At 53.6% G+C, this 25,913-nt stretch overlaps 1 protein-coding gene across 6 annotated transcripts; it reads left to right on the top strand.

Moving 5' to 3' along the window:
- RRBP1 (ribosome binding protein 1) lies at positions 1-23,053 on the top strand. 6 transcript variants are annotated; one of them, XM_050973123.1, is made up of 24 exons: positions 1-101; positions 5,502-6,203; positions 8,935-9,083; positions 9,284-9,406; positions 10,172-10,324; positions 10,823-10,941; positions 11,707-11,860; positions 13,486-13,624; positions 13,950-14,137; positions 14,301-14,338; positions 15,457-15,547; positions 16,103-16,195; positions 16,545-16,637; positions 16,739-16,819; positions 16,917-17,006; positions 17,438-17,530; positions 18,450-18,521; positions 18,706-18,801; positions 19,258-19,341; positions 20,105-20,203; positions 21,030-21,113; positions 21,550-21,648; positions 22,094-22,237; positions 22,497-23,053. In XM_050973123.1, the coding sequence occupies exons 2-24, from the start codon at positions 5,522-5,524 to the stop codon at positions 22,533-22,535; spliced, it is 3,003 nt and encodes a 1,000-aa protein (XP_050829080.1). In that variant the 5' UTR covers positions 1-101; positions 5,502-5,521; the 3' UTR covers positions 22,536-23,053. The 6 variants fall into 6 exon arrangements, with proteins under 6 accessions (XP_050829080.1, XP_050829075.1, XP_050829076.1 ...); XM_050973118.1 differs by lacking the exon at positions 20,105-20,203; XM_050973119.1 differs by lacking the exons at positions 18,450-18,521; positions 20,105-20,203.
- Positions 23,054-25,913: the final 2,860 nt, after the last annotated feature.

The following is a 25,913-nucleotide window of genomic DNA, read 5'->3' as shown; positions in this document are numbered from 1 at the left end:
GGCGGGGCGGGACGCGGCGGCCGAGCCCGGCGAGACAGCGGCGGAAAGTGCCACGACTCCACACGGCCGCGGCGGCGAGGAGGGACCGCGACCCGGCACGGGTGGGTAGGGGCGGCGGCAGGGCAGCCCTTCCTTCCCCCGGCCCCTTCCCCGGCCAGCGCTTCCGCGATCCCCCGGCGCTGCCTGCGGGACCCCCCCGGCCGGCGCTGCCCCGGCCCCGGCGCTCGGAGCGGGGCGGGAGCCCCGAGGCGCGGCGGCCCCGGCGCGGAGCCGTGTGGCGCGGGCAGCGGCGGCGGTCCCGGCGCGGGGTCCGGTCCGTGCGGCGGGGCCGGGCGGATGAATGGCCCTGAGCGCGGAATGGCGGCGTGTGAGGGCAGGGCGAGGTCCGGGCCCCGCGCTGCCCCCGGCCCCCAGCGCCGCCGTCCTGCCCCGGCGCCGGCCGGATGACAATTGCTAATCTGATTAACCCGCTGAAGGTCCCGGCGCTCGGGCCGCTGTCCCTTGTCCCTTTTCTTTCCTTAACTGAGCCCCCGCGACGAAACTCTGCTGGCACCCGGAGACCCCCGGCAGCGCGGAGGTTTTATTAGACAGAGGCATCGACCCCACAGGCGGAGACCCCCGGCCGCCGAGGGCTCTCTGCAGCCGGGACGCGAGCAGCCTTCCCGCGGGGCTGCTCCGCTCCTCGCCCCGCCGGGGAAGCGGTCCAGCGGAAGAGCGTGTGCTGCACACGTGGCTGAGCGGGATGGAGAAGTGTCCGCGCCTGGAGTGCCAGCTCGCACCTTCTTCGAAGCCCTGCACCAGCGGGAAGTGGCTGGAAGGAGTCGAGGCTACCTGGGATGTGATCCCCAGGGAGGAGCTGATGAGGACCGGCGGTGAAATGCCTCTTCAGGCCAGGGAGGGGAGAGAGAATTTCTAATAGCCGCTGCAGAGTTTAGTCAAGCTGCAGCTGTGTTGTGCTGCTGTTACACTCTTCTCCTATATGTACATGTATTTTCTGCCTGCTTCCTCACTCCTGGGCTGAGGAAGGGAGCTGGCAGCACTGCTGGCAGGCACAAGCCAGCTGGCTGCTGCTGCCAGAGCTAATGGAGCACTAAGACACGTTCAATTAAGTCGAGCTATAACTGTTGATGATGGGCTGATCTGGAGTTGCTGTGTGGAGTAGCACATGCTGCTGGGAGGCTGGAAGTGCACAGTCACTTACACAGAAAATGTATTTAAACAGAGGCTGCTGGCAACGTGGGCAGGATCTGCTCACGGCGTGCAGGCATTTCTCGTTTGTTTTTAATTTTTGTCTCTATTGCAACAGGGTGGAGAAAAAAACTCCAGGAGAGGTATCTGGTGATTGTTTTTTTATCTGTTAGCAGTGCTGCTGCTGATCAGGCCTCCCAGTTCCCTCGTCCTTGCCCTTTCCCTCCTTTTTTTTAAGCTGCTGGGATATGTAGAGGAAGGGATGCTGCAGGAGCTTCACAGGGAGGCATTGCTGTGGGTTATGCAGAGCCTGTCTGTGTGAACCCAGTTCTCTCTCTGGCCCCTCATCGCCTCTGCTGCATTGCTCTAAACTGAGATGCCACCTTCACACCATGGCAAAGTGGAAGCCTTGGGGTGCAGGGGGTCAGTGTCCTGCTTGCCAAGAGCATCCTTTCCTGTCTGCAGCACCTGTTGACAGCAGGGGGAGATAACATGTATTTTCCTTTGGCTGTGGGAAGAAATAAGATCTCTGTAGTTACTGCACAACCTGACTCTTCCATTGCTCCTGCCTACCTGTTGTGTGGCCTGGGTGATTTAACTGAGCGTTGGTGGAGGGCTGGGTCTTAAAGGTGCTGAATTCCTATGGATTTCATGTATGGTCACAGAGGGGAGGACAGGCTGAGCAGGTGGCACAGTTCCAGCCTGGTTTTTGACACAGCTGTCAGTGACAAATGTGACCACAAGACACTGAGCACGGCCCTGGTGCTGTCATGTCACATGTCTGTGGGTTGTTTCATCCTGGAAATTGTTTAGTGCTGAAAAACCAGCAGGGCTGAGTGCTTTTCTGGTTCTGCTTCCTTAGGGCGAGTTGGACTTTGGCTCAGGTCAGACAGAGGTGGCTGCATGTGCAGGGAGGTGAGGGAGGTCAGGTCTCTTGGGCTGTTGTCTGCGATTTTGGGAAGCTTAATGGGTAACAGGAAAAAGCCACAGGAGTGGAAGAGTCAGAGCACAGCATTTCAGCCAGCTCCTCTACATGAGAAGGCCAAGTGAACACCAAGTGAAGTTGTTCACCTTATTCCTGTTCTGATGTGGGGAAAGGCTTTACCTGACCTGCTGTTTTGGGGAAGGAGTTTGTGTATGGAGATATTAGATGATTTCTGCTGTTTTGGCTGGGAGAGGAGTGGAGGATGCTCCAGAAATGTCAGGGAAGTAAATGTGCTCAGCGTTGGATGTGAACTTGATTTTTTGAGCATGGACTCTGATGACTGCTGGTGTCCACTCACTTCTTGGGCACACAGACCTCTCCCAGGCAGGTAGAAAAAAATGCCATCATAGGAGTGATGCCCTGTGGAGGACCAGAAGCTACAGGAGGGAGGATTCTGAAGTCTTTGAGCCTCTCCAAAGTGTGGCTGTCAAGCTGAACATCTTTGGTGCCCTATTTTGCCGTGTTCTGGCTAAGACTTTGTCCACGTGGGAAGCACGGAGGGCTTTCCTGCCAAAGGGCACTCGTGCTTGCGAGGGGGATGGTGTCTTGCTCTGCAAATCCAGGAGCAAACTTCCAGCCCTTGGAAGGGCAAAGGTGGCAAGGTCAGGAAATGTCAAAGCAGAGCTTCTCTCCCGGCTGCTAACACCGTGGCATAAATGCTTCTGGCATCTCTGCACCAGGAAGTTCCCGCAGGAAGACCTTTCCTTATCCCCCAAATGCCAGGGCCAGCCTGGCTTGATTCAAGCCTGTGTGGCTGTCTGTGCCCCGTTGGAGAGATGGGCTCTTCCCTGAAGAAGTTGCTGGGCTTGTTGTGCCAAGTCCCGACCACAGGAGGAACCCTACAGGTAGAACTCGCTCCTCCCTCGGAGCCGGGGCTGCAGGGCACGAGCCCTGGGACAGCACCAAGGTTTGCCATGGAAGTGCTGCTGCCAGGGTTCACTTCCTGGCTGGCACCTCTCTCTCCTTCCTTTGAATCTTCTTCTGGCACATCTGTCCTCAGGAACAGCGTGGGGTTCCCCTGGTCCGGCAGTGGGAGCTTGGATGGCTTCTGAGCATCTCGGTTGCTCTCAGGAGCTCTGGCAGCTGCCAGGGCTCTTTTGCAGGTCCACAGCTCCTCCCAGCTCTCAGCTGCTTTGTTCCTGTATTGCTTTTGGTCTGGAGGGGGTTGCTGGGGTGCTTTTGTTTCGCTAGGAAGGACTTTAGTGCTCATTTACATCCTTATCTCAGCCTGGCTTTAAAGCAGGAGGCAAGGTACAGGCAGCTTTTACTGCAGGCCCATGGAGCTGGGTGAGGCTCTCTGCAAGGGACAGAGGGTATGAGGCTCTGGAAGGGCTTCTGGGGACAGTCCTGTGGGTTTAGGAGTGGGCAGGCACACGGCTCTGGTGCCATGATGCCACATCCAGCAGTGCCATCTCACACACCTCACCACCCCTGTCCTCTCATCCCTCCTCCCTAGTGGAGATTAGGATTTCTTGCCCCATTCCCATCCCCTGTGGGCTCCATCCAGCTGCTTTGGAGGGTGGGCAGTACCAGCTGCTGGGGTTGGAGTGTGTTTGTCAGCACTTGGGGATGCCCTTGCCCCAAGGTGGAGCAGTGGATTTTTATCTGAATTTGAAACTGTGGTGCTGTGAGGTCAGGCAGGGCTTATTTTTACAAATATGTTGGGGTTGCTGGGTGAGGAATGTAGGTCACCTTGTTCTGGTCCTAAAACAGGTCCTGGGTTCTTTGGTATAGCCCTAAACCAGCACAAGATTGGGGGTATGTGTTCTCCAGCCCTACTTTTTATTTACTGACAGGGAGAGGAATTCCAGTCTTTTCACACTGTGGGTTAGGAATTGCCTGTCTGTCCTGGTTGGGACGTCCCAAAGCAACGCTCCCTAGTCAGGAGGCAATGACTTGGCACCAGATGTGCTGGGATAGAGTGGGCTGAGGCCATTTAAGTGCCAAATGGCCAGGGTAGATGTGAAATAGTAATAAGTGATGCCTGCAGTATCAGCTGGGATCTCCAGCCGTGCCCTGGGGTAGAAAATTGGCCCTGACAGGGCTGGCTGGTTCCAGCTGGCATGGAGAGCCCTCCTGCCTGCCAGCTTCTCTCTCTGCTGCTTTACCTTGGAGAGGTGGGCAGGGAGAGCTGGGATGCTGGTTAGAACATCCTTTCCCAGGCAGATTGGGTATCTCCAGTGGGAGATTGCAGCTCCTCCCAGCTCTGCACCCCCTGCTTGGGTGCTGGAGATGAGTTTTCACTGCATTGTCCCCACCTTGAGCAGTTTTGAGCTGCAGATTCAAGTTTGCTGCTCCAGCTCTTAGAAAGGAAGGGCCTCCGAGGTGTCTCCCTGCAAGCACTGAGGTTTGAAAAGATGCTGATCTCCTTAGTTTTAATCTTATTTTTGCCTCCTCCTCTTCCAGCCCATCCCTCCCTTCCTCCCTCCCTCCTCGACCCACACCGCCTTAAAGAGGAAATTCGATAATGTCAACAGCTAATGGTGGGGATGAGAGCTCCTGGTAGCTGAGGGCTTCCTGCATTTTGCTCACTCTCTTTGGAGTAACAGTGATGAGGAACCACAGCCATGGCAACTCCTGGAAAATGTCCCTTCCCAGATTAACTGCCTGACACCAGCATCTGGAGGATTGTGAACCACCTCAGAGCCACATGGAAGTGATGCCCTGGTGGATGAAACACGGGGATGGGCCACCAAAAATTGGCTTTGAAACCAGAATAGGTTGAAGTAGCCATTGAGAGGAGTGGAGATAGCAGCATCTTTCCCCAGGTGTGGCTAAACCCTGCTGGCCAGAGCTCAGAGCAGGCATTGTGGTCTCTGCTGCTGCTCAGCAAGGAAAGGGAAGAGGGAAGGGCTGCTGTAAAGCTTTCTCCTCCCAAAGATGACACCTGGATATGCATCTGGGGGCAGTGAAAAAGCCAGGTGCTCCAGGGAAAGCCCAGATTTTGGCCAACCTGCTCCCAGCAGTCTGAAAGTGGGCTCTCTTACTGCTGCAGGTGTGGCTTAGGGTCATACAAAACTACCCCACTGGACACAGAATGAGTCTCGTGGCTGTCTGATTGCATCCCTGTTTTTATTTCCTTCTCTCTGGTTCTTCTGGAGATGAAATTTAGTCACGGAGGTACATCTGGACCTCTGTGCCTGGGCAGTGTAGAGCAGAGGAACACAAACTCATGGGTGTGCAGGCAGGTCAGGCTGAGCCATGTGAATCTGGAGTGTTCCTCTTCCCAGTGGAAGGCACAGATGCCCATGTGTAGATCCTTCTCAGAAAAGCCATTGCATTTCTTTCCTCCCCTGCTGCCCCTAACTGTTGTCCTGGTGTCTTGCAGGCACAGAAGAGCGAGGCAGGATGGATGTGTACGACCCTCAGACGCTGGGTGTTATGGTCTTTGGAGGCTTCATGGTGATCTCAGCCATTGGGATCTTCCTGGTGTCCACCTTCTCCATGAAGGAGACATCTTACGAGGAAGCTTTGGCCAAGCAACGCAAGGAGCTTGAGAAGACCCAGCAGCAGAAATTAGAGAAAAAGAAGAAAGAGAAACCAGTTGAGAAAAAAGGAAAAGCGAAGAAAAAGGAAGAGAAAGCGAATGGAAAGATCCCAGAGCAGCAGCTTAGTCAGGAAGTGACGGACCCTCCCAAGGAGGTGGTTCCTGAGCCTGCTGTGGTGCCCGAGCCTGTGACAGTTGAGACTCCGATCCCAGCGGTGCCAGTTGTCCCCCAGGAAAAGGAGAAACCCGTCCCATCACCTAAGGAGAAGAGGAAGAAGGAGAAGAAGGTGGCAAAGGTAGAGCCTGCTCCGAGCCCAGTGCTGGCTCCACCCCCTGTCAGTGTCCCCAAAAGTTCTCCCGTGCGGGAGGTGGCCCCCAAGGAGGTGCCTGTTGTGGCGGTGCCCCCAGTTGGTACTCAGCAAAGTGCTCCAGTCATCAGCTCTGTCACTGTCAAGAAAAGTGAGGCTCTCCCAGCCCAGGAGGACCAGAAGCATGATGGACCTGCCAAGAAGAAGGCTGCATCCAAGAAGAAGAGCGAGCCAGGTGAGGCCAGATTCCTCTGCCTGTATCCCTCTGGTCCAGCACACGGGTGTTGGAGAGTTACAGGTTGCTCTGGGCTTTGTGTTGTGGGCTCTGCAGATAGGAGTGAATGAGGTCTGCATGTCCCTGTCCTGGGTGAGGGACAGCTGCTAAGGTGCTGCACATCTGGATGGAAAGCCAGGATGAGGAGTTTTCCCCATAGAACCCTGACTGTTTAAAGGACAGAGGAGCTCTCCCACACTTGGTCACTGCTAGCATTTCCTCCTCCTTTGGTGGAGGTGAAGAAAGATTCTTCAAGCAGAGAGGATTGATGGAGTTTCAGACTGCAGGGGATTGATTGTAGAGTAATTAGAGGGAAGTGACTTTGTGTCTCTCACAGGAAAGGGAAAACTTACCCATCATAAGTCGTGCCTTACTTGATTGACTCAGAGATGGAAAAGATCAGGTGGTCCTGAACTCTGCAGAGTATAAAAAAGGTGTAGGGAGGGGAAAATCAGCTCTCTTGCTGGATTCTTGCCTCTCATTGTACCAGTGGGAACAGTTTGGGATTTATTTTTGGTTAAGTGATAATTACAGGCACTAAAAACATGAGTGCTTTCAGACCTGTGGAAGGGTTCCCATGAGGACACATGTCAGAAATCACTCAGGTGTTCTCAAAGATGTCATGTGATTTCCTTCTTTCTTTACAAAAAAAAAAGCCAAACAGCCCACCAAACTAAAAGACATCCCTTCTTGCTGCCCTTCTGCAGCACATCCAAACCTGCTGTGCAGCCTGGCAGTTCCCACACCCACATTTTGGAAGAGGGCCTACTACTCAGCAGGGCGTTTGCAGCTGCTGGGTTTTAAAGATGGGTTAAACCCCTTGAATCTGCTCTTCTGAAGGAAGGATTTTACTAAAGACCATCTCCACACAGTGATAGGGTTTGGAATGATTGGAGAAGTTGCTCCTGGAGGGTATTGCAAGGGTGGTGGGCTTGGGGAAACTGGAGGTGACTGGTTTGTTGTATGCGCCCATGTGAAAAACACATAAATCCAAGCCCTGAATCCAAGCTGTAACAGCTGAGGGAACATGGCTGGGAGATGACCTTTTAGCATTTGTTAAGTTGGGAGGTTTTTGGGTGCTCCAAACTTAGATTCCCTTGGGTATGAAGTGCCAGTCCTGCATGTCCTGAAAGTGAAGAGTGATGTGTTAGTTGCTCCTGTGGGATTTTGCAAAGGAAAGCTTTCTGTAGGATTTGTGCCATGAGGTCAAATGCAGTTTTTGACCAACGTGTTTTCAGCAGCTGTGGTCTCTCCTCCTCAAGTGCAAGAGTGCTCAAGGACACATCCTCAGCACTGAAACAGATGGCAAACCTGAGAGGAGTGGCTTGGGGTATTTTTCTCCTGTGACTCCACCTGGAGAGGGGCAGAATTCCACTTGGTGTGTCCCTGCATGCTGCAGGGCTGAGCCAGGGGATGCCATGTGCTGTCCTGCAGCCCTGCACTTGCCAGCATGAGTGAAGTGTGAGCCAAGCCTCGGGCCCTGGTGGCACAAGGGGGTGTGCCCTGCTGGGAAGTGGCTGTGGCTGGGGACACAGACACGGCTGCTGCCAGGGCTCGGCGCTGCCATTCCAGATGGATCTACCAGAGATCACTTAGCAGTTGCTGCCACTGGCCAGACAGACTCCACTTGGGGAAAACTAATTTATTCCTCATTAAAATAGATGAGAACCAGAGATTTTTTTTTTAGAAGTAAAAACAATGTCTTCCCCTCCAGCGCTTATTCCCAGATTCAACTTCACTCCTTCCCTCCTGACTCCTCTATCTCCCATCCCTGAGTGGTGCAGGAGGATGGGGACTGTGGTCAGTTTGTTACAGCCACTCTCTGCAATCTCTTTTCTCCTCACACCTTCCCCTTCCTCCAGTGTGGGGCCTTCCATGGGCTGCAGTCCTTTGGGAGGAACCTTGTCCAGCATGGGGTCCATTCTCTAGAGGAGAATCTCTGACACCTGCAGCACCTCCTCCTCCTTCTTTGAACCTTGCTGCTTGGGGCATCCAAAACTTTGTATTCAAAAGACTCTGTTGGTAATGACTTCAGGGGCTCTGGAGCTACTGGACTCCAAACTGCTTTTCCTTCTGTGGTTTTCTAGGAAAAGGAGCCCACAGGGCCACAGATACATGCAGGAACCCCTAAACCACTGCCTCTGTGTATTGTGCACTATGGTGCTACAACAGCATCATGGTCCCTGATGCTCCCTGGCTTTCCCAGGTTAGCAGGGGAAGGGTTGGAGTCATGTTGCTCCCTTAACAAAGAGCTGGAACAAACTTGGCTGGCGAAAGGTGGGAGATGGCCTCGCTGTCACTGGCACCAGTGTGAAGGATGCGTGGAGTGACATCCTTCAGCAAGGTTGTGTTTTGGTGTGGTCCAGCTTCTGATGCCTGACATGTCTGAGGCCCCTAGTGCTGGCAAAGCACTCCCAGCTGCTGCTGAGAGTCTCTCCTTTTGGTAGAAGGTGATGGATGGCAGGTGCTGGGACCAGTTGTTGAGCCAGGCTGAGGTGACAGCTGACTCAAGGAGCATGTGTGTGGTGTCATCTCCAGCACTGTTCTCACTCAGAGAGGTACCAATTGTGACTCTGGAAATCTCGGTGGATGATGGCTTGAGATGGCAACTGTGGGCTTGAAGCCAGCTGAGATGATAGAATATTTCTGCCGTTGTCTCCAGAAGTCCCAATCCCTCCTCTCTCCTCTCTAGCACCTACAGATTCGGATGGGGCCCTGTACCTGCCCTACAAGACACTGGTGTCCACAGTCAGCAGCATGGTGTTCAGTGAGGGGGAGGCCCAGCAGCTCATCGAGATCCTGACGGAGAAAGCAGGAATCATCCAGGACACCTGGCACACGGTAGGGCTCTGCTGGGCCTCAGGAAGTGCAAGGGGAGGGGAAGCACCCCATTTTCAGGCAGGCTGGCCCTGAAGGTGTTTGGGAGAAGGGAGCTGAATTTTCCCCTGGAGCAGAGGGCAGGATGTCCCTTGTGTGTGTGGGTTGGAGGGGATGGTTCTGAAGGTGCTGGTCCCCACTGATGTGCCATCCCATGCTGGCAGGCCACGCAGAAAGGTGACCCAGTTGCTGTCCTGAAACGGCAGCTGGAGGAGAAAGAGAAGCAGCTCTCTGCTGAGCAGGAGGATGCAGCTGCTGCCAGGAACAAACTGCGGGAGCTGAGCAAGGTAAGCCCTGGGTGGCCCTCCTGGCATCCCTGCTGTGGCCTCTGCTCTTGGTGGCTTTCCATGTGCCTCCTGCTCCCCACATCTCAGCCCCCTGATGGGGCTGTTTGGACCCTTCACCTGTTGGCTGTTTTCTTCCCAAAAAGCAGAGGGGATCCCCCCTGCCTTCCTCTGTTGGGGCTGCTCCAGTCTGGGGAGGTGCCAGCCCAAAGAACCGCAGGGTAGAGCCCGTTGGCAGCCATGGGAGAAGCAGAGGAAAACCTTTTCTGTGAGAGATTGTAGCTTTCTTCCCCTCCAGGGAGAAAAACAAATCCTTCCCCATTTCAGCTCTCCTGAGCTGAGATGGTGCCTTTGTAAGGAACCTGATCCTATTTACAGTGCCCTTCTCTGACTCAGCCCCCTGCCCCCACCTTTTTTTGGGTGTTGAAGGCAGTACAGATCTCTGCCACGCTGAACTTGTGGCTGTCACGTCCATCTGCCTAATTCTTCTGCTTTGCCCCAACCGTTGTGTGATGTTATTTATCCTGGGGGAAGAAAATAAAATTCCAGGCTGTCTTACTCCTTTCTCTTAGCTGGCCCAACATGGAACAACAGTGGCATCCAGTGGCCACAGAGCCCAAAACAAAATGTAAGTGCTAAATGTACCTGGGAGTGGGGGCAGCAACAAAAGGGCTAAACTTTGTAGTCTGCTGAGCTAGGAGGCCACATCCTCTTAAAATGGGGAGACCTGTGTTCTGAGAACTAACTGGGGGTCTCCTTTCCTGGAAGGAGCTGGCAGCTGAGCGGGGCAAGGCGGTGGCTGTGGAGGGCAAGCTGAAGGAGCAGCTGCTGGCCCGCGAGCGGGAGATCGTGGCCGTGCAGGCACGGATGCAGGCCAGCTACCAGGACCATGTCAGCGAGACCCAGCAGCTCCAGGGCAAGGTGAGCCCCAGGCTGTGCTCTGCACCTGCCTCCTTCCTCTGCCAGGTGGCTGCTGGTGGCACATGTGTGACATTCTGGAGAAGGCTGAGCCGTGCAAGGGGGCGAGAGCCTCGGGAAGGGGCAAGAGCCTGCAGTGCTCCTGGGCCATGGTGCTGAATTTTCCCCCAAAACCCCTTTAAGGCCCCCTAAACAGCCCTTAAACTCCCCCAGATCTCTTCCCAAATCCCATCAGGTCCCCCCACACCCCTCTAAGAGCCACTTAATACCCCCCACACTCCCTAAATACTGTCCCCCCCCGCCCAATCCCTTTAAGCCCCCTCCAAACCTCTTTGGAGAAGAGGCACATTGGAGCATCTTCATGGGATGTCACACCCCTGAGGGCTGTCAGCATCAGCACACACTCCCCTGCATTGCCAGTCCCTCCTGCTCACCTCTTGGGCTTTGACAGGGGCAGCAGAAGGGCTGGTGGTGGCATTAACCCCTCTTGGGCTCCTCTAGATCCGGACCCTGCAGGAACAGCTGGAGAACGGCCCCAACACACAGCTGGCTCGCCTGCAGCAGGAGAACTCTATCCTGAGGGATGCCCTCAACCAGGCCACCAGCCAGATGGAAAGCAAGTAAGGCTGGGAGGAGGGGCAGAGCCTGGGGCTGCCCTCTGGCAGACTTTGGCTTGACCACCCCCTTTCCCAAAGGTACTTCTACAGACACCCCAACTAGCTGGAGGTGGAGGAGGGAATGAGGGAGGAAGAGCTTGCCAGATGGCTTTTGGGGGTGCACCATGAGAAACAAGGATGAAACAACACTTCTTGTCAAGTGAAAGGGCAGGGAATTCCTCTCTCCTTTGGGGTCACCTGTGTTGATGCCAGATCCAACAGGCAGTGGAGGGGGGAGAGCCCATCAGAAGGCACCGTGGTGTTTTTCCCCTGTAGGGGAGCTCATACTCTCAAACTTGAGAAGAAATGCAGCCAGCTGATTGATGGGAGTGATGCTACAGAGAACAGAACAAATAGGAGCTAGGTAGAAGAATTTCACACTCCTTTTTATAGACAGTCTGAAATGAGTGGTGATTAACAGCAGGCAAATAATTACAGAGTGGACTCCAGCTGTAGTGCTTCCTCTTGTGTCTGGGAACACAGATCCATGTGTCCTCTACTTCATAAGAAAGGAATGTCTCCTGTGACTGAAACAGGGCTTTTAAAAAGTGATTTGTTGGCTCTTTATACCCCCTCCCTGAAGGACCAGGAGTGTCCTAGAAACAGGCAAACAAAGTTCACCATTTCAAGTCCTGTATCAGGCCCACAGGAGGATGTGTTTTCCCCGACCAGTACCAGGGAGGCTTGGCTGGCCTGTGTGCTGAAATAAACCTGCTTCTGTTGCTGCAGGCAAAATGCTGAGCTGGCCAAGTTGAGGCAGGAGTGCAGCAAGCTGATGAAAGAGCTGTCTGAGAAGTCAGAGGTGCTGCAGCAAGAGGAGCAGCAGAGGAAGAGCTGGGAAATCAAAGCAACAGCCTCGGAGAAGCGAATCGAGCAGCTGCAGGTCAGGCAAGGCTGGGTGGCTGAATGGATCCATGCACTTGGCCATGGGAAGGGCTAGGAGGGCCATGGATGTCCATGGTTGGGAAGGAAGCTGTCTGACAGGCTGCCTAATTGCTCTCCACTCCCATTAGCTTGTCGACGTTCCCTGTGGATGCACCAAAGCTTGTGTAGCATCACTGTCAGAGCCCAGGGAGCAGCATGCCCTGGTTGAGGCCATTCTTCTGCAGGTGCTCTCTCTCTCAAACTCAGATGGTTTTAAGCTTGTTGCTCTCTCTCCCTGGTGTAGGAGATGGAGCTTGTGGCTTTTTTGGTTGCCAGCAGGGAGTGGCTGGGTTTGGGGGTTTTACGGGTGTTGAAAGGGCACCTCCCAAGCAGAGCCTCTGAGCACACAGAGTTGTGTTGGTGCCTGGCAGGCAGTCGGTACTCACACAGGGAAGAGCATCTTCTTGGCATGTTGACAGTGCTCCTGCTGGGATCCTGCAGGGATGTTGCTAAGCTGTGTGCTGGGAGCATTAATCTGGTGTAGCAGACAGGGTGAGGGATGTCTCTGAATTGCTCTGGCCTCTTCATGAAGGGGCTGTGGTAGAAGAGACCTTTATCTGCACATGCCAAAATAGTTTTGTAGAGGAGTTCCTAGAGCAAGGGACCTTCCATATCCTTGCTTTTATTTTTTTGTATGCCTGAGGATGTGGTTTGGTGCACTGCATTTTGCTCCTGCTGCTTTTGCAGGTGAGGAGCAAGGGGGGTGATGTGAGCTCACAGCTGGTGTGAAGGCAGGAGCTGCCTCTCTGACTCAAAGCAGGAGCTCCTAGACATACTTTTGGGAGAACTCCAGAGCTGTCAGCTCACTGCACACCTTAATGCTAATTAAATAAATCACAACTAGCTGACTCTAAAGTCAGGGATGTGCTTAAGGTGCTGGGGAGAATGTGTTCCTCAGAAACATCTGGAGCTCTGAGCTGAGGATATTGAGTCAAATCCTCAAAAACCAGAGCAGCTCTGCTTTCCTGGTGTTGCTGAAAGCATCCCTTGGACAGAGACAGGCCTGCTGGTTTACCTTTTCCTGTCCCTTCCATGCAGAGCAATTTTTCTCCCTCTGTAAGAGTGCCACTTTTACCTGTAAAGCTGCAACTCATCCTCCTCCCTCTTTGCCTTCCCCCTCAAAATGCTTGCCCTTGCCAGCCTCTTCCTTGCTGCTTTCCATGATGGAAAATAAAAAGCGTTCCCTGGCCCAAATTGCACAGACAGTTCCTCCTCCTGTGGAAACGTGGTTGGGTGTCTGTGCTCTGCAAAGCCCCGTGCCAGCACCTCTCCCTGCTGGGCTGGGGTGGTTTGAACCGGGGCTCTGAGAGGTTTTTCAGAGCTCTCCAGAGGAGAGGTTGGCCATGGAATTGGCCCAGGACTGAGACATTTGGGTATTGTCTCCTTCCCAATGTGAGGGCTGGCACGGGATAAAATGTGAGCACAACGCGGGGTGCTCTGTGCGCAGGGGGAGCGTGGCGGGAGGATGACTTTAATCCCCCAAAACACAGCTTAAAAATAAGATTATGTGACACACGAAGCTTTGCTTCAAACTGGCTGGGGTGTCTGTCACACTCAAGGAAACCTTCTCTTCCTGCCCTGCAGGCTTACCAACGGGAGGCAGAGGTGATGCTGCAGAAGAGGCTGGATGAGGTCAGTGATGAGCTCCGCAAAACCCAGAGCAGCTACAAGAGCCTGTTGGCAGATGCTGAAAAGACCAAAGGGCAGCAGCAGAGCATTGCTGGTGAGGAGCTGGGATCAGCATGGGGAGGGCTGCAGGGCTGACTGGGGACTGTGAGAGCTTGGAAGAACAACTTGGGGGGGACAAATAGATCCAGGGATGAGTTAGGGTGCCTGGTGTTGGTGTGAGCAAGACATGGGCTGGTCTGTGGTTCTGTCCCTCTCCTGTGGTTGCCTGCATCCCTGCCTGCCCTTTCTGTGCCTCCTCAAAGCATCCTTGGCCAAGGAAGGCTTCTTTGGCTAAGATCCTGCATGGGCTGAGCAGGGTGTGGAGTGTCCAGGTTTGTTTGCACCTGCCCTACTGTGTTTGTCACCCTTCCCTCCAACAGAGCTGCAGGCCAAGCTGCTGAGCTCCGAGGCAGAGGTTAAAAGTAAGCTGCTGGAGTTGGACAGTGTGAAAGGCAAACTGCAGGATGCCAGCTCAGAGAATGCAAAGCTTCTGGAGAGGATCAAGTCCATTGAAGCTCTGCTGGAGGCAGGCCAGATGCGGGAGGCAGAAAAAGACAGAGACCTGCAGGTTGTGTGATGGTTTAATTGGGGTGGGAGGAGGGGAGTGGGTGACACTGCTTACACAATCCCTGAGTTGTCTTTGCTCTGGGACCCTCTCTGGGATGCCACAGAAAGGACTGACCTGTATCACATGTCTGGGGCAGGTCATCAAGGTGCTTTCTCTCTTCCAGGCTGCCAATGAAGCAGAAATGAAGCAACTGCAGTCAAGGTGGGTCCAGGTGCACACCTTGCAGTGGCACCTCCAGCTTGCTGTCCAAGTGTCCCAGGCTTCCTTGAGCACTGAGCCTGTGGCTGAGGGCTTCCTGCCTTCCAGGCAGGCTCGGGGCTCTATTTTCAATTAAAATATTAATTGGCTCTGGTGCTGGCCCCATATAACAGCCAGTCCATTCTGAAGTAGGACTGAATTGCTGGCAGGCACATGGAATCTGACCACTCCTACAGAACAGGAGGTTCTGCTGGTGTTGGTGCTGGCTGTGGGATATCTCTGGTGCAAGTCCCTGCTCAAGGCTGGGCCAACCAGAGGAAGTTTTTTTAAAGATGTTCCCAGGTATCTCCAGGGATGGAGATTCACCACCACTCTGGGTTCCTATTCCAGTGTTTGATAACCTCTTCCCCCAACCCCAGCACAGAAAGGTTTCCTGGCATTTAACTGGAGTTTCCCATGTCATGAGTCCTGCCTTGTCCATGTGCTGGGCACCTCCAAGAAGGCCCAGGCTCTGCATGGGGGGAAGATTTCTCAGATGCCCCCATTGCCAGCAAGCATCCAGCATCCCTCTAAAGAAGGCAGCTGTTGAGTTGTCCTGAGACCCCAAGAGATGTGTGTAGTTCTTCTCGGGGACCTGAACCTTGGTTTGCTCAAACTGAGGGTCCCTTCAGGGCAGATGGGGAATCTGAGGGGGTGGAGGGAACCTGCAGCTTTCTGCTGTCTGGTTGGCAGCCCTGATTTAGGGTTTCTCAAGGCAGTGGGATGATACTCTCAAAATGCAGATCTGTGGGCTCTCTCAGCCTAATGAGCCATGGATAGGAGCAGCCCCAGTGGTGCAAGCCAGAATTCTTGGCCTTTGCATCAGGTTGCTTCTTCCTCTTCTTGTGTGTGTACAGCCAGCCAGTTAAGTGATTGCTTTTTATTGCTGGTAAGGGGGTAGAAAACCAGATCCCACTCCAGTATTGCCATGGCTGTGGTTTTTAGTCCTGCTCCCTCTTCCTCCTGCTGTGTGTAGATCCCAGAGCAGACCAGGATAGGAAGGGCTGTGTCTCCATCTCGGGAGCTTGCTGCCCGTGAGGGGGGTGACTGCTCAGGCTCACTCCTGCATCCTGCCCTTCCAGACTCCAGGAGAAGACAAACCAGCTCTCAGCCTTGGAAAGGGAAGCCACGCAGCTGCGAGAGGCAGTGGAGCAGCAGAAGGTGAAAAACAACGTGAGTGAGTGACAGACAGCCCATCGTGGTCACCTACTGATGGCTCCAGGGTGTGGCCAGAGGCTCTTCCAGCCCCACAGAGCCCTGGAGGCATTGCCTCATCTGCCAGAGAGCAGGAATACCCCCGGTGGGCTGCCTGAGGTGACGTGTCTGTCCCTTGTTCTCTTGGAAGGTTTAGGACCTGATAAGCCAGAGAGATCCTGCCCTGGTAGGGCCAAGGCAATCTCTGAGAAGGCTCCTTCACACCTTCCTGCTCCTCTGGTCATTATCCCTCTATGCAAGGTGGTGTCACTTGTGTGGAAGCCACCTTGCATCCCTGCTCTTGGCCTGTGTCCCCTGCAGGCATCCTGAGCTTGCTTCTGGAACTCCAGTCCCATCCAGGGCACTGCCAGAGCAATGGGGTGTGTGGAGCCACTGGAAAGACTGGGGAGAAAGGAATGCTTATGGACAGACTCCTGACCAAACCCAGTTCCCTAAGCAGTGCCTTTGAAATCCCCTGCAGTGCCAGCAAGCAGCTTTGTGTGGCTTATTGCCCTCTGTGTGTGGTCTCCACAGGACCTTCGGGAAAAGAACTGGAAGGCGATGGAAGCGCTGACCACGGTGGAGAAGGCGTGTGAGGAAAAGCTGCTCGCTGCTACCAAAGCAAAGGTGAGCCTGGCATTGCCCTGGTGTTGGAAGGGAAACACTCAGCTTCCCCAAGCCACCAGGGAGGCCTGCCCTGGGTTGCCTGCCTACTTAGGAAGAGTGCTGGCCCAACTCTTCTGCAAGCTTCTCCAAAATTTTTCTTGAGGGCAGTGAATCCCTGATACTGGTTGTGGTTGGGGAGCCAGGGACATGGTTGAACTGGAAGTGATGCTTTTTTGGTTCTCAGCACCAGCAGTTTTCTGTGTTGGCTGGTTTCCCCAGCCCTGTAGGCACAGCAAAGCAGGACCGGTGTTGTCAGCCTGGCCAGCAGGTGCCCAAGAGCTCCATCCATTGCAGTTTGTCCCTCTTTCAGGAAGAACTGGCCCAACAGCTGGACGTGTTCCAGACGCGAACCAAGCAGACGCTGCTCTCTGCCCTCCCAGGAGTCACTGTGTCCTCACAGCAGGTGAGACAGGCTTCCTCAGCCCTCTCCAGAGCCTCTCCACATGGGAAGGAGAGAGGTCTAAGCTTCCTCCTTCTCTCTTGTTCTCTTTTTTCCGAGCTCAGGATTATGACACGTGGCTACAGGAGTTTAAGGAGAAGACCGTGGGTGTGCTAAAGCAGCAGATGATCACAACAGAGCCACCAGTAAGTGATGGCTGGAAAGTGGAGGGGTAAGGGTGTGCTGGAGGGTCACATGTTTCTTCTTTTCATCTCTCTCTCCTTCTTTTCCCTCTCCTTTTAGGATTCAGCTCTTAAATTAAAGGAAGCAGAGGAAGCGCAAAGCACTTTACAGGCAGAGTGTGAGCAGTACAGAACGATCCTCGCAGAGACTGTAAGTTCCTGCCCTTTGCACTGTGTTGGCTTCCCACTGGAAACCCCTCTGGAGAGGTCTCCTGTCAGCCCAGGCTGCCCTTGAGCTCAGGGTGGGCATCCCTTGGTGTGTGGGGGGAGCTGCTGTGTGGAGGAGTATTTGTCAGTGAGACAGAGGGACAGGGTAAAGGTGAATTTCTAGAGCTCTTCTTCAGCCTGATTGTGTTGGAAACCTTGCTGGTGGTGATGGAATGAGACAGTGCAAGAGCTCTGATGGCTGGGCTGGTTGAGCCAGAATAGGGATTAGGAGCCCTCAGCCCCACCTGATTCTAATCCTGTCCCCAGTTGTTTGGCCCAAATTCTTGGAGAGGCTTTTGAGGCTTCCAACCCTTTCACTGCTCAGCCTGCTGGGGGCTGCAGCAGGTTTGGGCTCAGCTGAGGCTTTGCCCACAGGAAGGGATGCTGCGAAACCTGCAGAAGAGCGTGGAGGAGGAGGAGCAAGTGTGGAAGGCAAAGCTCACAGCCTCTGAAGAGGAGCTCCAAAAGGTGTGTGTTGCTGACACAGCTGGGTTTGGTGCTCCTGGAGCTGGACTTCCAGGAGAAGGGGATCTGTTGGCTATAAATTGTTGGTGGCCCTCAGTGTTCCTGCCAGCTGTGAACACTGAGACACAGGAACTTTCTTTTCTCCCCAAATCTCCCCCTCCTGTCACCAAGCCAGGTGACAAAAAGCCCACCTCATGTAGAATCTTCTCTCCAGAATGCAGAACTGAGATTAAGCTGTTTTCCATGGTCTGGCTGCTCCCCATCCATCACGTGGGGTTTTGGAGTTAACTGGGACTGCAGGGAGCTGGGGGAAGTTGTTGTACAAGAGATGTTTGATTTCTCAGCCCACTTCTGGCTCCTGCAGTGCCAGCACTGCTGAGGGCTGCTGTGGGATTGCACAGGGTGACGTGGCTGCTGCTGGTGTTCCTGATGGGAAGAACATCTGGTGCCTAGGGCAGCTCCCAGAGCAATCCTGCCTCTCTGTGGAGAGGAGGTGAATTCCTCCTTTCCAAACACTTCAGCATCTGCAGAGTCCTCTTCAAAAACCAGCCTGCGTTTAAGTGCTTTTTCTGGCAGCTTGGCCTCTCTTAATAATGAAGTCCATGCTGCCTCATTGGAAAATTGCTGCTTCCAGACCAAAAACTGCTTTCAGCAGGAAGCTTGTGCTGAGTCTCATGATGGTTTCTCGGGTGTTGAAACCTGACTGCAGCCATCTGAAATGCTGCAGGCAACAGCTGTTGCCTTGCTCCATCATTTATGGCCTGTGTGTGTTAGACTTGTCCTCCCTGGGAAGGAGAGCTCTTCCATGGAGCTCCCCTTGGCTGGGTACAGGATGAAGTGGGAAGGGTGGGAGTCAAACAGCAGCCAGTTTTTGATTGAGCCAAAGGTGCTCAGTGTCCTTCTCTGATCCTTTCTGCTTCAGTCACACCTGCAGCTGAAATCCCTGGAAGGTGTGGTGGAGAAGTTGAAAGCAGATCTGCAGAGCACAGATCAGGTGAGGGTTTTTGGGAAGGGGAGGTCTCTGCACAGGTGCCAGAGAGACACATGCTGTGCTCAGGTTGAGTCAGGTCCCATCTCCTGACCTGCCTTGGGGAGGATAGGCTTTAGCCAAAGGATGTTTGGGATGTGTTGGACCTCACACAATCAACCCCCTCCTGCTTTCCTGTCTGTTAATGCAGCTAAAGGAATACACCTCTCTCCTGGAAACACAACTGGAAAATCACTTGGAGACAGCCAGCTCCGAGCGCCAGAACTACACAAAAGAAGTTGAAGCTGTAAGTGTGGAGGCTGCTGCCTTCTTCAGCTTTTTCTAACCCTGACTCCCCACCCATGCACGTTTTGAGGATTTGAGGAGTGCCCTGGGCATCTGGGAAGTGCCCCAGGGATCTTCAGCTTTGCAAAGAAAGAGGAAAACAGATGGAGATGTTTGCTCCAGTCTGGGTTGTAGACTCCTAAAGCCAAGAATCATGGGCAAGGTGATGGGTCAGGGAGATCTCTGTGGAGGTGCTGTCTGCTGCTCCTGGGTGGCCTGTGTGGTTTCTGTGGCTCAGGTGAGACAGACCTGTCCATGGCTGTATTTGCTTGAGCAGGCATCAGCAGGCACATCAGCATGTGATGACACCATGACCTCTTTGGGATGATGTTGCATCTTAAAAAAGCTTCCTTGGGCCAAAGAGTTCCTAAACCAAGTGCATAAAAGGAGCTGGGTTTTTTTTTCCTTTCTTTGGCAGTTGAGGCTGCTCTTGTCAGAGTCCCAGGAGCAGCTGGAGGCAGCAAAGACTGAAACACAGAAGCAGAGCAAGGAGCTGGCCCTGGTAAGGAGGGACCCTGGGAATGCCCTGCTGTGTCCTTGGGGCTGGCTTGCAAAGCAGCTGTGGGGGCAGCACCCTTCCAGTGGGCTGAGGGAGGGCAGGAAGGCACAGCCACTGCATGGGCTTACCTGGTGCTGCTGGGGACCACATGTTCAGAGGTGATCGCTGGGACCCAGGAGGAGATTTTTATTTGCCTGTCTTTCCTCCTGTGATGGGGTGGGAAGGGAGAGCAGCAAGGCTTGCTCAAGCTGGTGTGTAGCAGAAAAAGCCAGCTGCCCCACCACTGGACCCTTGTCACCATAACACCACCCTGAGGCAGGGGTTTGGATCCATCCATCCGTCCGTCCGTCCATCCATCCATCCATCCATCCATCCATCCATCCATCCATCCATCCATCCATCCATCCATCCATCCATCCATCCATCCATCCATCCATCCATCCATCCATCCATCCATCCATCCATCCATCCATCCATCCATCCATCCATCCATCCATCCATCCATCCATCCATCCATCCATCCATCCATCCATCCATCCATCCATCTCTGAGCAGATGAAGTAGAATCATTTGCTCTGCACCCCTGCAGCTGCCCTGGTCAGATTCCACTGTCCTGCTCTGGCAGAATCTGAGGTGGTTTCCCAAGCATTCCAGCTGGTGTGCAGGCCAAAAAGCTGGCAGGCTTTATCTGTCGGTCCCTGTGGCTCATGGGAAGGCTGTGGCACAGGGATGTGTCACTAAGCCAGGCTTGCTGCTCATCCCTCAGGTCAGGAAGCAGCTGAGTGAGGCAGAGAGCCCTGTACAGGAGGGAGGAGTCGTGGGGTTACCATCTGAGCCAAGTGAGCCTGCACCTCTTGAGGTTAGGGTGCTGAGGCCACTCCTGGGGAGGCTCTGACCCTTAACCATGTCCCATGTCCCCACTTCACCGCATGGAGAACTGCACACAACTCTGCTCAGGGCTGTCTCTGCTGTGCTGTGTCCCATCCTGTGCTGGGGGACAGCCAGCCCAGCACCCCCCTGCTGGAATCCTGGATGCTGAGAATGCATTAACCATGTGTCCTTCCCATAGCAGTTGGCTTTCACCAGGCTGTTCCCCTTGGGAGCCCTCTGGCAAGCTCTGGGGGATGCAGGCAGGACAGCACTGCCATGTGACAGTGCCCTGTGGGGTTCAGAGTCTCCTCAGAGGAAGGGGACACCCCCCTGACAGAGCTGTGCTGGGATCCCTTCCCAGCCAGGGAGGATTAGGGTTACAGAGGCTCCATAAATCCTGCTCCAGCTGAGCTGAGGGCATTAGCAGCAGCTGTTCCCTTCCAGGCTGACACCTCTGACCAGTGGCAGTGCTCTGTCTTTCTCCTTTAATCCTGTTAACTGTGGAGCCTTCTCCCAGTCATGGAGGCCTGCCAGGCACATCTTTCTCTATGGGATGCCTCTCATCCCACATCCCAGCTGGTGCTGCCTGAGGAGCAAACAAAACTGGGCAGTGCTAAGCCAGGCCCCAGGCTTGCCATCAGCAATCTCCCTGCAGAGGAGAGATTGCCCTTGTACCTATTGCCCTTTGGAGCTGTGGGGAAAGCTGCTGGTTTTATTTCTTCTGTCCAGCCCAGCTCTCTTGGTGATGTGCCTGCTAGCTCATTTCTTGAATCTTTTTTAAATGCTATTTCTGGGTGTTTTCCCCTCTTCTCTCAACACAGTTGAAAACCCAGCTGGAGCAGAACGAAACGCTGGCGGAGAAGGAGCAAATGCTGCGGCAAAAGCTGGCACGGGAGCTGGAGGAGGTGGGTGTGGGCAAGGGGGATACCAAGGTGTGCAAAGCCTTCCTGGATTCTTGGCTGCTAATGAAGCCCAGAATTGGAAGAATTAATCTGAAGGCTTTTCCCCATCACTGTCCACACCTCAGACATCACTGTGAGACGTTCCCTCCCACTTCTTACAGCAGCTGTGCTAAAGCTCTGTGGCATCACTGGCCCCTCAAATTCAGCTCTCCCACCCCCCCACGTCTTGTGCCAGCTTTTCCCTTGAAGGGTTACGGTCTTGAGCTGGGTTTCTTGCTGCTCCAAGTGAGAAATGCCATCTCCCTGGTGGAAGCAATGCCTTGTGTGTCTGCAGCACCCAACTCCTCAGGAGGACACACCCAGCAGGCACTCGGGGTGGCTGGAGCAGGATGTGTGGGAGATGTTGGCTTCTGTGCTCACTGAGTGTGTCCCTTTCCAGGCCCAAAGCTTGGCACGCAGCTTGCAAGCAGAGCTGGAAAAGCTGAGACTGGCTGAACATGCAGCAGCTTCAGACAAGGAGGAGGTTCAGAATCTCAAGGTGAGTTGGCCGTGCCACGACAGCAGAAGTCACGTGTGAGCAGGACTATGGGCATGATTTATCATTTCTGAGGATTGGGGAGTGAGGCCCATCCCATGGTTACCCTGCAGGAGAGGGCTGAGAGCTCCAGTGTGGCAGAAGGACAGCAGGGCCACAGCCACTGCATCCCTGCAGGCTGAGATCAGTGGGATGCCCTGAGCAAACACTCACAGGCTGGGCTTGTCACACACTGGGGAACCATCCAGTCCTAGCCCACAGCATCTCCAGAGAGATCTCTGGGAGTGCCTGTTCTCCCTGTTGAGGTGGGAACTGGGTGTTCCCTGTCCTGTGGTCACTGAGACAGCTTGATGCAGACCCGAGGTGGCCTGAGGTGTTTTGAAGGGGGGAAAGTCACCAGGTGGCAAAGGGAGGCTCAGGCAGGTGCCTTCTTTTGACTGCCATGTAGGAAAGACTTGAAAAAGAGAAAAAATTAACAAAGGACCTGGGCCAGGCAGCAACCAAACTACAGGAGCTACTGAAGGTTTCCCAGGACCAACTGGCCAAAGAGAGAGAAATGGTGAAGAAGTTGAAAGAACAGCTTCAGGAAATGGTACTGGTGGTGGCCATGTCCCTCCCTTTGGGCAGTGTGCAGCAGGCAGGGGTTTAAGAGTGGAGGCAAGGTGGTCCTTGCTGCCGGAAACCATTTGGGTGGCGTTTGGGAAAGGCTGAGACCACACGAGATAGTGGTCAAGGTCCTCCCTGCCCCACAGGCCAGACCTGGCCCAGATGTGAAATGCTTTGGGCCTTGAGCTGCCATGAGAATAAGGGTGAGGCCAGCTGAGTAACCCTCTTCTTTTTTTGTTCTCCAGGGGAAAGAGGACAGTTCAAAGGAAGGGACTTCAGTTTGATGAGTCTTCACCCTGGACCTTACAGTTAACTTACCAAAATGCCTTACACATTCCTAAAAATAAAAATCTATGCTAAATTTACTGTAGATAAAAGATACAAGCCATTAGTGACCCAAAACCTACTTTTGAAACTTACAAGAAAACACAAAAAAAAAATCCAAAAAACCAACCAGTAAACACTGCAGTTTGTAAGAAAATCTTCATACTGTTTTGTACAACTCTTCATTTCCTGGGGAGCTGCTGTGGCCACGCCGTGCTGGGGCTTCACCCTCCTGTTCCAGCAGAACCCACCAGTGTGTGAAAAGGGAACAGACTGTGTTTGTACATCAACCAGTGCAATTATAATTATATATTTTTTTTCCTTTTTATTTCCTTTTTTTTTTCCTTTTTTTTTTTTTTTTTTGAGTGAAAGGAGTGTGAAAGTAAGACCCACCATGGAAGGATGCCCTCTTGGCTGGGTGGCTCTTGGCACGTGCATTTCTGGGTGTCGATGCAATTAAAGTGATGTAGTGAAGAGAGCTTGTCCTTGCTTTATTTTTCTTGGAGGTTTGTTTGTGTTGGGTTTTTTTAAGTTTGCAAGCCAGGTAGGGCTTTGGGGTCACTGAAGAAGGACTTTGCTTTGGCCAGGAGCTGTGTCACAGAAGCCATCCTCAGGTTTTTATTCACTGCAAGCTAAGGAGATAAACTTAATTCCCACAGTGTTTTCCCAGTGCTGGTCCAGGGCTGGCCTCTCTGTGTGGAGTTTGGCAGAGGGATTGACACTTTTACCATGGCAGTAGGGGCATGGTGGGGACAGGACCATTCCTCCTACTTGCTTTAAACTTTAGTGCTCCCCTGTAATCTGTCCCTGTGGGTGCTGTGTGGTGGTGGTGGCCCTTGGTTACTGTCAGGCTCTCTAGCCCTCTGTTCTCCCTTGTTGCTTTCCTTTTTATTTTTTTTTCCTTTCTTAAAAAATTGTTCTTTTATTATTTTCTTTTCCGTTCTTTTTTATTTTCAAGCTGGTTTCTTGGGAAATGGCAGAGGCCACATGACAGCTTGGTGCCTGTCTCCCCACAATAAAGCTGCTGAGCCCAGTGCTGACATCAGCAGGCTTTGAGAGAGGGGAGGAAAAAGGCCCCTCAGTCCCTCCAGTGCCTGCAAAGAGCCAAGGCCAGGAAGGAGGATGAGGGGCAGACCTGCTTCCATTTTGTTCCTGGGGAAGGCCAGTGTGTGACCAACCCCTGTTCTGCACTCCTGAGACTCCACAGGACTGGGACATCCTGTCCCTCCCCCAGCACTGTGGCTTTTGGGGCTGTGATGAAAGGTGGGGGAGGGCTGTGCGTGACTCAGCTGGGACCAGGTAAGAAGAAAGGCCAAGAAAATGGGGAGCTGAGAGCCGCCCCTGCCCCCTCCCTGTGTGTGTCCCCCCCACTCCCTGTCCCAGCACAGGTGGCAGAGGGAGCTGCTCTCCCCATCCTAGAGGGACAAAGGAAGCAGACCTTTGCCTCACAGCCAGGGTTAGCCTGTGGCTTATCTTCCTGGACTTAGTGGCACATTAGAGGAATACACGAATCAAGGGCTACTGGTGCCCTCAGCCTGTCAGCACTGTCACTTGCCCCAGCCCAGCATGCCTGACCTGTTGGATGGAAGCTCCCCCAAAGCAAAGGAATGCCTGCATTGTGTCAGGATTGCACAAGCCACAGGCAGGAGGGAGCTGTAGAGCACGGCAGGGTGTCTCTCACCCCCAGCAGCCAGCGGAGGAAGGGCCCCACAGCTGCAGGTGCCGGGAAGTGACGCAGTTCCTTTGGTTTTGCAGTTTTTTTTGGTTTTGCAACAATTCTTTCCTTTATTGTGAGCTGCTGTGCACAGAGAGCAGATACCCAGGCCTCCCACAGAAGCAGTGACAGACCCAGCACAACCAGTGCAGGAAGGGCAGGTGCTGCTCCAAGTGCACCACGGAGCCCAGCAGGGCTCCAAAGGCTGCCCCAGAGCAGGTGCAGTGTCCCCAGCCCCAGGGCACACAATGCCCTGCTGGCTGTTTTAGGAACAGAGAGGACTGTTCTTGTGAAGCAAAGCTGAAATAAATCTTTTTGGGGAAAGACATTCATCAGACTTTTTTACACCTGGAATGGTACTGTTGCCATGTTTTAATTCCCTTGGCACCTTGATGGAAGGGGAAAGACATCCTGAGAGGCCAGAGAAAGCCACACCTTGCCCAAGAGCACACGAAGCTGAGGCCTGGCCAGCCCCTCTTTCCCCCCAGCTGGTGGGATTTTGCCATGTGCCCACCCAGAGTCACCTCCTTTCCTCCAGGAGAGCCAGCCAGGCTTGGTGCTTGTCAGCCCATGACTCAGAGCAGCTCCAGCACTGCAGGCAGGTACCTTTATTGATAAAGATCAACAAGCTGCTCACCTGGAGTGACTTGGAATAAGAACACTGGATCCTTCTGCTGATTCAGCCATGCCTGGAATTACCTTTCAGCCTGGGTACCTGGGCTTATCAAGGCAAAGTTGAAGAAACTCAATTTAACCCTCATTGTAAATTACATTTACACTGCCTGCTGTTTACACCTAGGCTTGAATTATCAGTCTCCATTTCCTGTTCTCATCATCTCACAGGCCAAGTGGCCAAATATGGCTTTTGGAAAACCACTGCCGGCATGTGTACTTCAGAATGTTCACACTACCTGAGCTGCCTCCCCCACCTCAACTCTTTCACCTTTTTCTTCATCTGCCCCTGTTAGGAAGTGATTTCTTCCACCAGCACCCTGCTGAGTTATAGGAAGCATTCATCATGTCTCTTCCTTCTTGTCTTGCCTTTTCAGAAGGTGTGGGTAATTTGGGAGAAATCTTAAAAACAGTCACAAGAGTTTCATCCTCTTGAAAAGCAGAAAAACCCCGAGAGGGGAAGTTTTGCCACAAACCCCACAATGTGGACAAGCCCACAGCACTGTAGCTCCGAGGATTAAGAGATACTGTTCTGGAGCACAAGGATTAATACATTTTGGGACTTCTTGTGAGGGTCCTAAAAGCTCTCCAATGGGCTGAAGCAATAGCACCACACCCAGCCAAGGCCCAAAGTGTCACCTCTTATCACTCACTTCTGGGACTAAGGTACTTTGAACCCGAGTCCCTGATCCAAGGGCTTTCATATTGTGGGAAATGCTCTCCTACCTTACAGGTCTGACATCCTTCCTCTTTTACAGTGTCTCCTGCTCCATTTTCTGACCAAGGAAGGAAATCCCAGGCAGAAGTGTCCTCAGCATCACCTGGGCTAGATAAAGATGCCTGCAGCCTGGAGGCACCAGCTATCAGCTGGATCTTGGCTAGGAGTTGCCTGTTGGTCAGGCAGCACCACTCCCAATGTGTCACAGTGGTTTCCTTATCTCCAGGTGGACTT

Source organism: Serinus canaria, chromosome 3, assembly GCF_022539315.1.
Source record: "Serinus canaria isolate serCan28SL12 chromosome 3, serCan2020, whole genome shotgun sequence".
Taxonomy (NCBI): Eukaryota; Metazoa; Chordata; class Aves; order Passeriformes; family Fringillidae; genus Serinus; species Serinus canaria.
Note: the sequence above shows the minus strand (reverse complement) of the source record. Positions and strands in the feature narration are given on the sequence as shown.